Source organism: Urocitellus parryii, chromosome 4 (assembly GCF_045843805.1).
Source record: "Urocitellus parryii isolate mUroPar1 chromosome 4, mUroPar1.hap1, whole genome shotgun sequence".
NCBI lineage: Eukaryota > Metazoa > Chordata > Mammalia > Rodentia > Sciuridae > Urocitellus > Urocitellus parryii.
The window spans coordinates 199,369,021-199,383,128 of NC_135534.1; the positions used below are offsets into that span (position 1 = coordinate 199,369,021).

The 14,108-nt window shown below is 36.7% G+C and overlaps 1 protein-coding gene across 2 annotated transcripts; it reads left to right on the forward strand.

The window, feature by feature from the left end:
• Positions 1-11,723: 11,723 nt before the first annotated feature.
• LOC144254614 (olfactory receptor 1J21-like) lies at positions 11,724-13,665 on the forward strand. 2 transcript variants are annotated; one of them, XM_077797987.1, is made up of 2 exons: positions 11,724-12,639; positions 13,658-13,665. In XM_077797987.1, the coding sequence occupies exons 1-2, from the start codon at positions 11,724-11,726 to the stop codon at positions 13,663-13,665; spliced, it is 924 nt and encodes a 307-aa protein (XP_077654113.1). The 2 variants fall into 2 exon arrangements, with proteins under 2 accessions (XP_077654113.1, XP_077654112.1); XM_077797986.1 differs by lacking the exon at positions 13,658-13,665 and having other exon boundaries at positions 11,724-12,662.
• Positions 13,666-14,108: the final 443 nt, after the last annotated feature.

Sequence of the window (14,108 nt, forward strand, 5' to 3'; positions counted from 1 at the left end):
TAGACAGGTTTTTTTTCTATTATGGATATTAGACCTTCTCAATCCCTCACATGCATCACTTTCTCTCTGAATTGCTGTTTCTTGGTGAATCGTGATAGGGGAGGCTTTATTCAGTCTTGCTTCAATTTGAATTTTGTTTTTGGCTCTGTTTAATTTTCAGATGGATCTTAGCACCTCAGGAAAGGTTTTCACAGACATGTCTGTACATTTTTACTTTTCACTTAGTATCCTTGTCTTACCAACATTGGAATTTTTATGTGGTCATAGCCATTGCTCTTTTAAAAAAAATTAGATGGTTTTCTTTTTGTGGCAAAGCTTTTTTACTCGCACATGATAACATATTTAATTTCAAATTATTTTTTTGTGTAAATTGTATGTATTTATTTTATATTTAAAATTGACACATAAAGTTGTACATATTTATAGGTACTCTCCTGTTTCTTTCCTTGTACCCATATTATTTTCTTATATATATTGCCTCAAATGAAGGTAGGCATATCTATGATTCATCATTTCTACTGCTTTGAAAAAGCTTTGAGTAGATAAAAACAAAGAGGATTTCAGGGTGGAAAAATTATTCTGTATGATGTTGTAACAGTGGGTACATGTAACTATGCACTAGTCTGAAACAAACAAAAGGGCAAAGTAATCACAACTGTACAATACAAAGCATGAACCCTAATGTAAACTATAGATTTCAGTTAATAATATAACAATTTCATTCAAATGTATTATACCAACGCAAGATGTCAATAGAGCAGGAGAAAAAATGATGTCAATAGAGAACAATGGCCAGTGGTAGGGAAAAGAACTGTATGAGCACTTTCTGTTCATTTTTTTTCTGTAAACCCAAGGCAGATCTTAAATATCTATTTTTGAAAATTGTATTATCTTATATCTTTACTGCCAAAGTACAAGAGTTCCAGTTACTTTACCTCTTAAACAACTTGTGAATTGACAAGGAGATTTTAAAAAATGCCCTGCAAGTGTTGACGAATTAAATGTCATTGTGCTTTGACTTTCTACTTCACTGATCATCAGGGCAGTAAAGCATATGACTCCATGTTCACCTGCTTTGAACAGAGATGGCTGGTATCTACCCAAATTTCACCTTTGTGAAGTTTCACTAGGAGAGAGCTGCTACATATTCAGGTAATCTATGTGGGTCTCGGTGACATTGTTCCTAGTGAAAGAAAATGTTTGTTATTTCCTGGTCAAGATTCAAAAACAAACACATGGTTCTACTCATCTTTCGGATGGAAACAGATTATCCTCAGTCCATGGAGATAATGGAGCCTGGTTCCTGAATTACCAGTTAGTCAAAAGTCATCTACTCACAAGATGACCTACAGGGCAGATGACCTACCCTAAATCATTACAACTACCATCATTACTCTTACTAATAAAAAATTTCTTCATGTGACATAAATGTTTGTCTTTCATTTGCCTATTAGGTGGTTTGTTTTTTACATATTAGATCGTACAGAGTTTTTATATAATGTGGATATTAATTATTTGTCCTTTGTATACAGTGCAAATGTCTTCCATTATTTTTATATTGCTAAGTTAAAAATATGTACCAATGGGGCTGAGGATATGGCTCAAGCAGTAGCGCGCTTGCCTGGCATGCACAGGGTGCTGGGTTCGATCCTCAGCACCACATAAAAATAAAATAAAGAAGTTGTGTCCACTGAAAACTAAAAAATAAATATTAAAAATTTCTCTCTCTCAAAAAATATGTACCAATGTCTCAATTTTACAATGTTTAAAGTAATTAATTCATCTATTTAGTTGGTGTTCTTGATTTTAATGGGATTCTTTGAGGAAATCACCTTGCAATGGTCACCATTGTGTTTTCTAGACACTAAGGAAGAGACATGGCATCAGGAAAAGGACAGTCTGATAAAGATGGACTTATATTTCTTTTCGAGAAAATGCCTTTTGTTTGCATATAGTAGAGATATTCCAGTGAAATCCCTTCTAGAACAACTCCATATTAACCCAAATTCAACACATACAATTCTTTATGAACAATGTAGTTGTGCAAAATATTGTCAGAGTCTAGGGGATATTTATGTCTGTGGAAAATAGGAGTCAATTGAGTCCCTTGAATGAAACACAGGCAACCAACCTAATTAATACGGTGTGATAAGAAACTGAGCTAGATTTCATCAGTTAGCATATCACTACAGATATGTTTTGGTAATTTTCAATGTTACCCAATTATAACAGCACTTGAACAGTCCCATCCCTGGATAGAGCTTTGGAGTAGCTTTGCCCAGTGAATCATGTCATTGTTTCAACCAAATATCTCTCAAGTATGAAAAATAAAAACATAGGCCATTTTATCTTATGTACCTAATGAGAGTAAGTTATATTTTCATGTGAAATTTTAAATCCTTCCTTCTAGGCCTTAAAATCCTTAAAACACATGCAGTTGATCATTTTTTAGTGTAATGTGAAGTATAAAGTCATTTAATCATTTTTACAAGTTAATAATGAAGTATTTAAAATTTTATAGTTTATCCTTTCCTTACTGCTCTGACATGCCAACTGCAAGATATCTGATTTTTGTAGATGTATCAGTTGTTTCTAATGTAGCTGTTATGTCTACATGGTTCTTATACCATATCCTAATTTGTTAATATACATTATTACCCTCTTAAAAACTTTTACTTTATGATAACTACTCTTATGAGGCAAGATGACTGAAAAGTAAGGTAGACTCTATGACTCATCCTTTCTACTGCTGGCTATAAAGGCAGGAAAACTGAGTGCTTGTGCTGAATACGTTGGATACATGAAATTGTTTTTAGAAGCATTGCATAAATATTGATAAACACACTATGCAAGAAATAAAATTTTTATTTGATTTATATTTCATGGAATAATTTGAGGAGGATTGGCATTAGTTCTTCTTAAAAGATCTTTTAGAACATCATGAGAATCTGTCTAGTCCTGGGCTTTTCTTTGTTAGAAGACTCTTTGTTACTGCTTTAGTGTTGTTGCTGGTCACTGGTTTGTTTAGGTTTTCACCCCAGGTACAGGCGTGGGGTGCCCTGGCACCTGGGGTGAAGAGGAGCTGCCGGGCACAAGAGGGCAGAGCTCAGGGATGTGTTCAGGGCTGAGGTCTGCTGTAGAGGGCAAGCTGGGACATGTAGCTATGTTCTCTCTTCCTCACACTTGTCCCTCCCTGTGCCAGGTGCTGAGTGTGGCGGAAGCCCTCAGCAGACGCATGCAGATCCCCAGGCGTGGCTCTCTCTGAACAAGGTTATGGAGGTGGCTTCAGGGATCAGATGTTTGAGCCATCTCTTGGCCCTGCCCTCTCTGGCAGCTGTGCTCTATCAAAGCACCTACAAAGGTGCAGAGTTGCGTGTTGCTTTCTGGTCTTTGCCCCCTGCCCCCCTTAGTGGAGACTCACAGAGGGAGGGAGGCAGTGGTGGTGCATGCTGGTTCCCAGGCGAGGCTCTTCCTCTCAGAGGTAGTTGCAGTGACTGCCAGCATCCGAGGTGTGAGCTTCTCTGTGATCTCAGCCCTCCCTAGAAGAGGTTCTGGGGTTGGAGGAGGCCCTCAGTAGATGTGTGAAGCTTCCAAAGCTTGACCCTCCTACCGGAGGCTCTCACTGTGGCTTCCCGTGTTGGTGATGCATGCCACAATCCTTTCTTTTTCTTTTTTTTTAAATATGAAGCTAAATAACTTTTATTTATTTTTTCTTTCCACCTTTTTATTGGTGCATTATAGTTGTACATAATGATGGAATTTATTGTTATATATTCATACATGCTCACCATATAACAGTGTAATTTGGCAAATATCACTTGGATGCCACTCTCTTGGCACAACCTCTTTGGCAGATGTGCTTGATGGAGGTGCAGAGGTGCATGACGTGTCTCAGCCTTCACCTTTCTTGGCTTAGGCCACAGGCAGCCAACTTTCATCTTACTAAGTCAGCCAGTCTCAGAGGCATCCTCTATGATACGAACTAGCATTCAACCTAGGACTTTAAACACTCCAGCATACTGTCTTCTGACCCCAAGGGAAGAACTTGTAGGACTCAATAGAGAGATTTTGGACGTGTTATTTGCACTTCTAGGGATACCCTCCCATCTCCTCTCAGGAGGAAATAACTAGTCCAAATTTCAAATTTTGTGTTTATGATTTTTGGTTTTGTAATTTATTTCCATATGTATTTGTTTATCTCGGAAACATATATTTATATTTCACATATCTATGACCATGACTTTACTTGCTTGGGCTATCATAATATTAGACAAAGGTCTAGTTAGCTTAGACAAAGACAATAGAGAATTATTTTTCCACTGTTCATAAGGCTAAGAACACATGATCAATATTTCAATTGGTTTGGTTTCTTGTTGAAGACCCTCTGCCTGCCATACCATACCATAGTTGCCTTCTCATAATGTCTTTCTATCAGAGTTTATCCCTTAACATTATTTAGTTAATAGCAACACTGATGGGTAGGGCTTCAATTTATAAATCTATGGGAGAGGGACACAAACATTCAGTATTTAATAATATATTTACATGAAAATTTTTGTTTATGTTTTGTCATATTATTGAAGACTTGCATTTTTCTTACATGATTATTTTTCTTAATTTAACTAGTGTATGACATAGAATTGCTCTACAATATTTACTCTGTAAAGTTATCATAACTTATTGATTGTTGAACTTCCCCCCACCCCTGTTTTTGTAGTAGGATTCTCAATGTTGCTATGAAACTGCTTATTTGTCTGTACTTGTATGTGTGCAGGACATCTTTGGGGTTTAAACTGATGTTAGAATACATGATCCATGGCAATGCAAGTTTTCAATTGTCAATCATAGTGCTCCATTGTTTCTATATTAAAATGATTAAGACATCAATAATACCACCATTGTCTTCAAAGACAATCTTCAAAAACAATTTTTCCAAACCCTTGATATAAAATGGACTGCTACTGAGGTTTCACTATGGCTTTTGAGATTGATCATGTTTGTAGGTGGGGGATAGCCTCAATTGAAGTTCATTGTTCTGAAATCCCTGTTCATCTTATTTGCCAGCTTTTGCTGTGGCTGCGTCTTTGAGTGTGTTCCATTACTCATTGATAAGCTGAAGCCTGGGTCTTATTTGAATAAAACTCAGAAAGATGAGAGAAGGTTGCTGTGGAAGAAGACATAGATGAAGGTCATCTAGGTAATGGTATCAGGTACCTGGGGAAATAATAATGTCATTTGTCAATACAAAGAGACTCTTTTCCCCATGCTGCTAAATGAGAAACCATGTAGAGTCTGAACTTACTGTTTTTGTTTTCTTTTCTAAGGTTGTTATAGTTGTACATACCATTTGGACTCATTTTGACATAATCATGAAATTTGAAATAATCATGATATGCATGAAATTTAGCTTACTCCACCTCTCTTCCCATTTCCCACAGGTTTTCTTTTCCCTCCACCCTGCTCCCTTGCTCTTCTCTACTTGCCTACCTTCCACTCATTTATTTATTTATTTTTAGAACTGGGGATTGAACCCAGGGATGCTCACCCACTGAACCACATTCTCAGCCTTTTTTTGTATTTTATTTGAGACAGGGTTTCCCTGAGTTGCTTAGGGCCCCACTGAGTTGCTGAGACTGGCTTTGAACTTTCAGTTCTCTGGTCTTAGCCTCCTGAACCACTGGGATTACAGGCATGCGACACTGCACCTGGCTTCATTCATTTATTTTTAATTGGTACTTTTTGCACATATATAAAGGTGAAATTCACTGGCAAATTTATAGGTACATGTAGTATAATTTTGTCAACTTAATTCCATATTTTCTTCTATTTCCAAGACCTTCTCCCTCCCCCTCAATCTCCTTCTACTCCACTCACCTATCCTATATCTTTATGATGTCAGACACCCACCCCCACTTTATGTCACTCTTGCTTCCACATATGAAAGAAAATACTCAATTCCCGATTTTCCAAGTCTGATTTATTTTAGTTAGCATGGTATTCTCTAGTTCTACCCATTTACCAGCAAATGCCATAGTCTTGTTCTTCTTGATGGCTAAGTAAACTGTGTTGTGTATATATGTACCATATCTTATTAATTTATTCATCTATCAATGGACTTGTAGGCTAGATCTGTATCTTGGCTCTTGTGAGTTGCACTGCTATAAACATTGATGTGGCTGTATCTCTATAGAATGCTGATTTTAATTCTTTTGGATAAATTCCAAGGACAGCTGGGTCATATAGTGGTTCCATTGCTCAGTTTTTGAGGATTCTTCAAAATGCCTTCTAGGGTGGTTGTACTAATTTGCAGTACCATCAACAATATATGAGTGTACTTCTCCCCCACATCCTCACCAGTATTTCTTGTTATTTGTATTCTTCTATTGTCATTCTGACTGTATTGAAATGAAATCTCAGTGTAGTTTTTATTTGTATTTCCCTGATTGCTAGAAATGTTGAATATTGTTCCTATATTTGGTGGCTGCTTATGTTCCATCTTTTGAGAAATTTCTGTTTAGTCCATTTTTCCATTTCTTGATGGGTTATTTTATATTTTGGTGTCAATTTTTTTGAATTTTTTAGGTATTCTGGATATTCATCCTCTGTCAGAGGATTTTTTTCAACACTTTAAGCTCTATCTTCATGCTCTTCATCATTTCCTTTTTACGCAGAAGGCTTTAAATTTTATGCTAACCCCATTTATTGATTCTTGTTTTTGTTTTCATGAGCTTTTGGGGTCTTGTGAAGGAAGTTGGTACCAGCATCAAAATGTAGGAGTATTGACCATAAACTTTCTTCTAGTAGTTGCAGAGTTTCTGGTGTAAATTTCAAGTTTTCTAAGTCATTGATCAACTTTGATTTGACTTTTGTGCAGGGTTAGAGATAGGGATCTGGCTTCATTCTTCCACATGTGAAAATCCCATTGTCCAGCAACATTTGTTGAAAGGCTGTCTTTCCTGCAACATATATTTTTGGCATTATTGTCAAGTATCAGATGACTATCACTATGTGATTTGTCTCTGTCTTCTGTTCCATTGGTCTTCATGTGCATTTTAATGACAATACAATGCTGTTTTTATAACTATAGCTCTGTAGTATAATTTGAAATCAGATATTGTGATTCTTCCAGGATCCTTCTTCTTACTCAAGATTTATTTTGCTATTCTGGGTCTTTTAATCCTCCAAATTAATCTTAGGACTTTTTTTCTATTTCTATGAAGAAAGTCATTGATATTTTGATGGAGATTACATTAATTCTGAATAGCATTTTGTCAGTATTGATTCTGCTAACCCAAGAACTTGGAAGGTTTTCCCATCTTCTAAGGTCTTCCTCAATTTATTTCCTCCAGATTTCTGTAGTTTTCATTGTCTTTGACCTTCTTGGTTAAGTTGATACCCAAGTATTTTATTTTTGATGTCAATGTGAATGGGATAGTTTTCCTGATCCTGAATTGCTGTTGGAGTAGAGAAGAACTATTGATTTATAAATGTTGATCTTTCATTCTTCTACTTTGCTGAATTTATTTATCAGCTCTAGAAGTCTTCTGGTGAAGTTACTTTGAATCTTCTAGATATAGGAAAGTGCCATCAGCAAACAGATAATTTGACTTCTTTTCATATCTGTATCATTTTAATTTCCTTTACTTGCCTGATTATGCTGATGAGAGTTGCAAAAACTACATTGAAGAGGAGTGGTGAGTTGGACATCAGACCTAGTTGTCAGACTGGTTACCAGAATCTTTGTAGAGCTCTGTATGAGTAAGCTCTACAAGATAAGCTCTCTCCTTACTATGCCCACCCAGTGCCACCCAGCACTGTCCTCTCTGTGCTGCTTCAATCACGTTGGCCCAGGCACACTCTGGACCCCACAATCAGCAACTGCTGGGTCAGGCTGGTGTCTTTTTATGGTTTCCTAATCTCACAACTCACTGTGCTCACTGTCACATGGTTATTCAGAACTGGTTCCTGCACAGGATCTCTGACTGCTGTGGACGATCTGCCCTTTGTGAACTGAAATACTTCTTTACCCAGCTTCTCCCACCATCTCTGTATCAGTTCAGATCAAACCCCCTCTCTACTCCACAGGTTCTCCCAAGACAATTTTACTCACTAAGCTTTTCTCTCTCTCTGTGCTTCCCATCCCCTCAGTGGTGGGAAGTGCATCTGTAACGTACCGTTCCTATGTTACGATCAAAGTTTCTAACTTTCTGTGTCTCTGTGATTATTTTTCTGTCCAACATTAGATTTCATTCATTCTCTTAGTTGCCCACCTTGCTGAGGAGCGGTTTTCCCATTTTAAAATTCTTGAGCTACAGAACCGCTGTGGACCTGCTGGGGAGTACACCCTTCCTCTAATCTGCCATCTCATGAATTTTTTTTTATTATTCTTTCATGTCAGAAAAGAGGGAGGTGACAATGACACTGTTGTGTTTGAGATGGAAGTTTTGTCAACCCCTGACTTCTACAAAACAGACAGATCAATTGGAGTCTTATCATTAGGGAAACCATGACTGACAGACCCAGAAACCATTCTGGAAGTTCAAATGTCTTACTGGACTTCTTCACGTGAGCAGCAGTTCCCAGTACAACTTGAATTTAACATAAATAGAAAAAAAATAACAATATTCACAAATATTCAAACATCTTCACCTGAACAATGAGCATATGAAATTCATTTTCTACCAGCATTGAATAAATGCTGGGAAGTATAAAATGGATTTGGGATCAGTTTTGTAAGGGTGAGTGAAAAGCAAGCATTCAAAGATTATTTTATAATATCATAAGAAATGTGCACCAATAGAATGCTTTTAAGCAAGAGACTGAAAGTTATTGAAATGATATTTCATTCCCCAGGTCTATTAGTAATGATGAGATTTAACATTCCAAGATCTTTTATTCAGAGTGATAGCATTTGACTTCTTTTGTGTTGTTGAAATAGTATGGAGTCAAAGGCAAGAAATGTTGATTATCACTCTCACCCTCCAGCCTGGCTTGCTATAGACTCTTCATCAGACTTTTCCCAAGGTCAGTTGAGATAACAAAAAGCATTGTGAATCACCAGGTTCCTAATGGCTGGCTTGGGGTTATTGTCATTATTCTTCTAGGGATGAACTCTCTTATGTCTGCTTCCAAAAGTAAGTACCTCTTACCCCAAGGGAGCCAAAAGCAATTAGATCTTGTTGGTCTCTAATTTGGATCTGGAATAGGGGATTTTCATCCTCCCCAGGTTTTCTCCATGGTTTATAAAGTCAGAGTTCACACTGATTTTTCAGGAACAGTGAACAAATGTATATCCATATGCCTATCCTAAATGGTTTTGAACCAACTTTTTTCTTTGTTTCAATGGAACTTTAAGCCCTTTAGAAATGCTACTTGCTTACTATATTTTGTGCCTTTCAGAAGAAATGGAAGAATCTTCTTATGACTTGCTGCTGAAGATATCTGTGTTCATCATGTAAGGGGCTATGTCATAGCAGGTGTAGAATTTACATTCAGTAGTACAATCTTCTGGGTTTTATGTCTATGTGTGTTTGTCCACTGTGTACAACTGATCCCTAAACACTATCCCTCTCATATCACACTCTGACAGACAGCTACATGTAGAGTAATTTATCTTGAATTGAGTATAGATCCAAAATTTGAGGTAATAGGAAAAAAATTACTAAAAGAATAGCATAGTTTAATCTCAGATTGATACAATATCTAAGCTTTGAAAGGTGGAAAAATGTATCTTTTTTTCTTAACTTTAGGTTTGTTGGGGTTTCTTCCAAATTGTATCATAAATCTGTATTATTTTCTTCATCTCTGCTGCCATAACACAAGTGCAGGTAGGTATTATTTTGTACCTGAGCTGCTGTAATCACCTCCTATTCAGATTCCTGCTGACACTCTTTCCTTGGTATAATCTGACCTCTATCTAGACGGCAGCAAGATTAATCCCTTCTTTATTTAATTCTTTACTTGAGTGTGCTACTGTTGTAGATATATTAAAAATTTCTATGATAGGTGTAAAGGGTTTTATATACTGTGTTCTCAATAATTCCCCAACTTGTGTATTTCCCAGACTGACTATGGTCTGGAATTTTTTGTTTCTTAAATGTCCTGGCTCTGTTGTCTCCACATACACAACTGAAATGCCCATTTTCATAATCTTCTGGTGACATGTTCTTCTATTAAGGACTCCTTTTTAAACAATCAGCTTCCTTTTCACGTTAGCCTCTGGTAATGTGGCACTCTATCAAAACCATAAATATTTTCCCTCAAATTCCATTCCTAAGAATTCCAGATTTTAATTCCAGATATATATGCTGTTTGTGAAAAATTATAAGAACAATGTTTACAACATACTGGAAATAGAAAAATATTAGAAACAACCAATATGCCTAACTGAGAGCTAATTACTATTTTAATTGTGACAAACTGATTGTTACTAACATGGTGATAAGTAACAACCAAAAGTGTAATCCATGTCAGCTCACAAGGTCACATTAATATAATTTTTAACATAGTGTGCTGAAGGATATAAGAATTTTAAAGATAATTTCAATTAAGTTGTGAGAGTTGTTTTCCTATTATTTTGTGTTAGCTTACATGGGTAGGTCTGAGACTAACTGACTTGAAGGAGAAAAAGAAAGGAATGATAATATATGCAATGTAGAAAAATATTGAAATATAACAAAGGTTAAGATTCTTTGGTATACCATTAAAGGATGAATGGATAAAGGATATATAGTATGTTTTAACATGTGTGAATATGCCACAATGAAACCTATTATTATGTACAATTAAAATGTGCTAATTTAAAAGAATCTTTGGCATCAAACCTAGGCTAAGAATCATGAAGAAGAATGGTATCATTTGTTTTTGCTAGGCAGGCACCAAGAAACTCTTTGGCAGATTCAAGAAGTGACTGGAAAAGTCAAGTATTTTCCAATACCATAATGACTTCAACAGGGTGATTTGGTTTGATTGAGGGAATTCCCAAGGTGTTAATTTTGGGTTTTCTAGGTGGACAAATAACATGAACAGAAGTTTTATCCCCAACCCTTGAAAATTCCATTAGAAAGAGAGATGGAAAATTAAGAACTTTGAGTATAAAGAACTTTCTTAAAAGAAGAACAGATAAACCTATTGCAAGGTGTGTCATTAGATATTTTATGCTATAGACATTGATTCATAACTTAGCACTCATGCCTCAACCTGTCCATATGATACTTCCACCAAGTCTTCAGATCTTAATATCCTATAGATCCAAAGCAGTCCACTGTGTGCTCTTGATTCAGTCCGTGGAAACAAATCATTAGCCAAAATGTATTTCAGAGGCATTGGGAAGGCTAAGAGAGGTCAAAAACCATTAGACATCACACCATCTAATAGTCTTTCCATTAGCTGATTACTGACCTGGTCATATACACAAATTCCCTAATCTCAAATTTCTATACTGAGCTCCTCAAGTGGAACTTGGTGTGATTCGATATTCATTCTGATGTTTCATGGTACCTCCAAAAGATGTTCAGTTGTTTTATAGGTGGACAAATATTATCCTTTCCCTGACCCTCACTAGCCCATCAGTATGGCAAAAAGCCTGAGAGATTCAGGTTAAAATGCACTTACTGACTAGTTCAAAGTCATGATTTTGGTGTATAATATTACCAAGGACTTCTCATTCTTTCACATTTCCATCTCTTTTTTTTTTGTCTCCAGAAAAAGGTAACAAGAAGAGCATGAGGAGGGATAATCAGAGCAGTGTGTCCGAGTTCCTCCTCCTGGGGCTCCCCATCCAGCCAGAGCAGCAAGGCATGTACTACGCCCTGTTCCTGGGCATGTACCTGACCACGGTGCTGGGGAACCTGCTCATCATCCTGCTCATCAGGCTGGACTCTCGCCTGCACAGCCCCATGTACTTCTTCCTCAGCCACTTGGCCCTCACGGACATCCTTTTCTCCTCAGTCACGGCTCCAAAGATGCTCATGAACATGCTGATGCACACTCAATCCATCTCCTATGCTGGGTGCATTTCTCAGGAATTTTTTTTTGTATTTTTTGCAAATCTTGACAGCTTCCTTCTGACCTCAATGGCCTATGACAGGTATGTGGCCATCTGCCAACCCCTGCACTATTCCAGAATCATGAGTCAGAACCTCTGTTTGTTGCTAGTGGTTGTATCCTGGGTCTTATCCTCTGCCAATGCACTTTTGCACACCCTCCTCCTAGCCCGTCTCTCTTTCCTTAGAGGCAACACTCTGCCCCACTTCTTCTGTGACCTCTCTGCCTTACTCAAGCTGTCCAGCTCTGACACCACCATCAATCAGCTGGCTATTCTCACGGCAGGATCAGCAGTTGTTACCCTGCCATTTATATGTATTCTGGTCTCTTATGGCTACATTGGGGCCACCATCCTGAGAAGACCCTCCATCAAGGGCATCTGCAAAGCCTTGTCCACATGTGGCTCCCATCTCTCTGTGGTCTCTGTGTACTATGGAGCAGTTATTGCACTCTATATTGTCCCCTCATCTAATAGCACTAATGACAAGGATATTGCTGTGTCTGTGTTGTACACTCTGGTCACCCCCATGGTGAACCCCTTTATCTACAGTCTGAGGAATCGGGATATAAAGGGAGCTCTCAGAAACATCCTCAGTGGAGGAACCATTTCAACATGATGAGCTTCATCTTCCTTATCAGGTGTACCAGTCTTTTAAAAAATTTGTTAATTTGTAGCCTTTTGTGACAGTTTGTTCACTTGTCAAATAATAAATAATTTTTCTCCTAGCTTTATAATTTTATTTGTATGTTTAATTTTGTAATTCCCTTTGAATTTATCCTTGTGTGGAATCTTAATTAGGATTCTAGATTTACTTTTGGTTTCAATAACTTTCTATATATTTATTTTTAATGGACAAATAAAAAATGGTACATGCTTATGGGGCAACATGATGTTTTTATAAATAACATATATCATTTATGCTATTCAAATCAAAGAAAGTGTATCTATCTCCTCAAATATTTATCACTTCCTTATGTGAAATTATTCAGGACTGTTTCTTCTAGTATTTTGAAGTACATAGTGTTGTATTATTATCACAGTTACTATACTGTGCCATGAGTCATAAATTATTTTTCCTATTGTAACTTAAAATTCATTGAACAATATTTCTCCATGTCTCTCCCTTTTAATCTTTGCAAGTGATTCTAATTTCATATTCGTTTTTCAAAACATTTTCACAAACTACAGAGGATGGCTTTCTGTGGAATGCCATGACAGTGGTACCCATACAACAGGCGCATGCCCCAAATGTCAAACATAAACTTGAATGGAGCGGTCTCCGATGTTGTGTGGGTGCGAGGCAAAGTAGTGAGAGGCCAGAGTTTTAAAGTCCTTCCAGGTGGTGATTTAATCATGGGGAATGAAGCCCATTCACATCAGGGGCTTCAGCGAATCTGGGTCAGGACTAAAGAATGGCTAGAAAGGATGTTAGGAATTCTAGGCAACCTGAACCGAGTTCAAGTCAGGCTTCAGTGTAATTTAATTCACTATATTTTATTATGAAAAGAAAAAGGGCATTTCTATCCCTGAACTATCTAAATGTTCTGTTTCCATCTGAAATGGTAATGTGTTGTTTTAGTCCATGAGAAACTGACTCTGCTCAAGGCAAAGTTACTTAACTTCATTGCTATAAACTGATTACTGTGACAAACATGCTTGCATTTATTACTTAACTCTAGCATTTGGTATGAAAGAGGCAATTCAAAAAAAAATTTTTAAACTAGGCATCTTGCACTAAGTTAGCAATATAGTAAAACTAGAAATCAAACTTCTGTATGTGAAGTCACATCCTGAGACATACAAGCCACTTGAATAATTTTCAAACCTGAGCAATATTTTTACCAATTTTATAGAAAATTTTGCTTTAATCTTTAATAAATATTGAAATAACATTTAAACAAAATAACATACATAACATATGTAGAATTAAATATATGTGCCAGGTATATTTTTTCTTATTGTTTGGGGATCTTGACAGCTGTAGCATGCTTATATATGTGTATGTATTCATATATAGATGATATATGATCATATTTTAAAGAAAAATATTAAAATAAATATT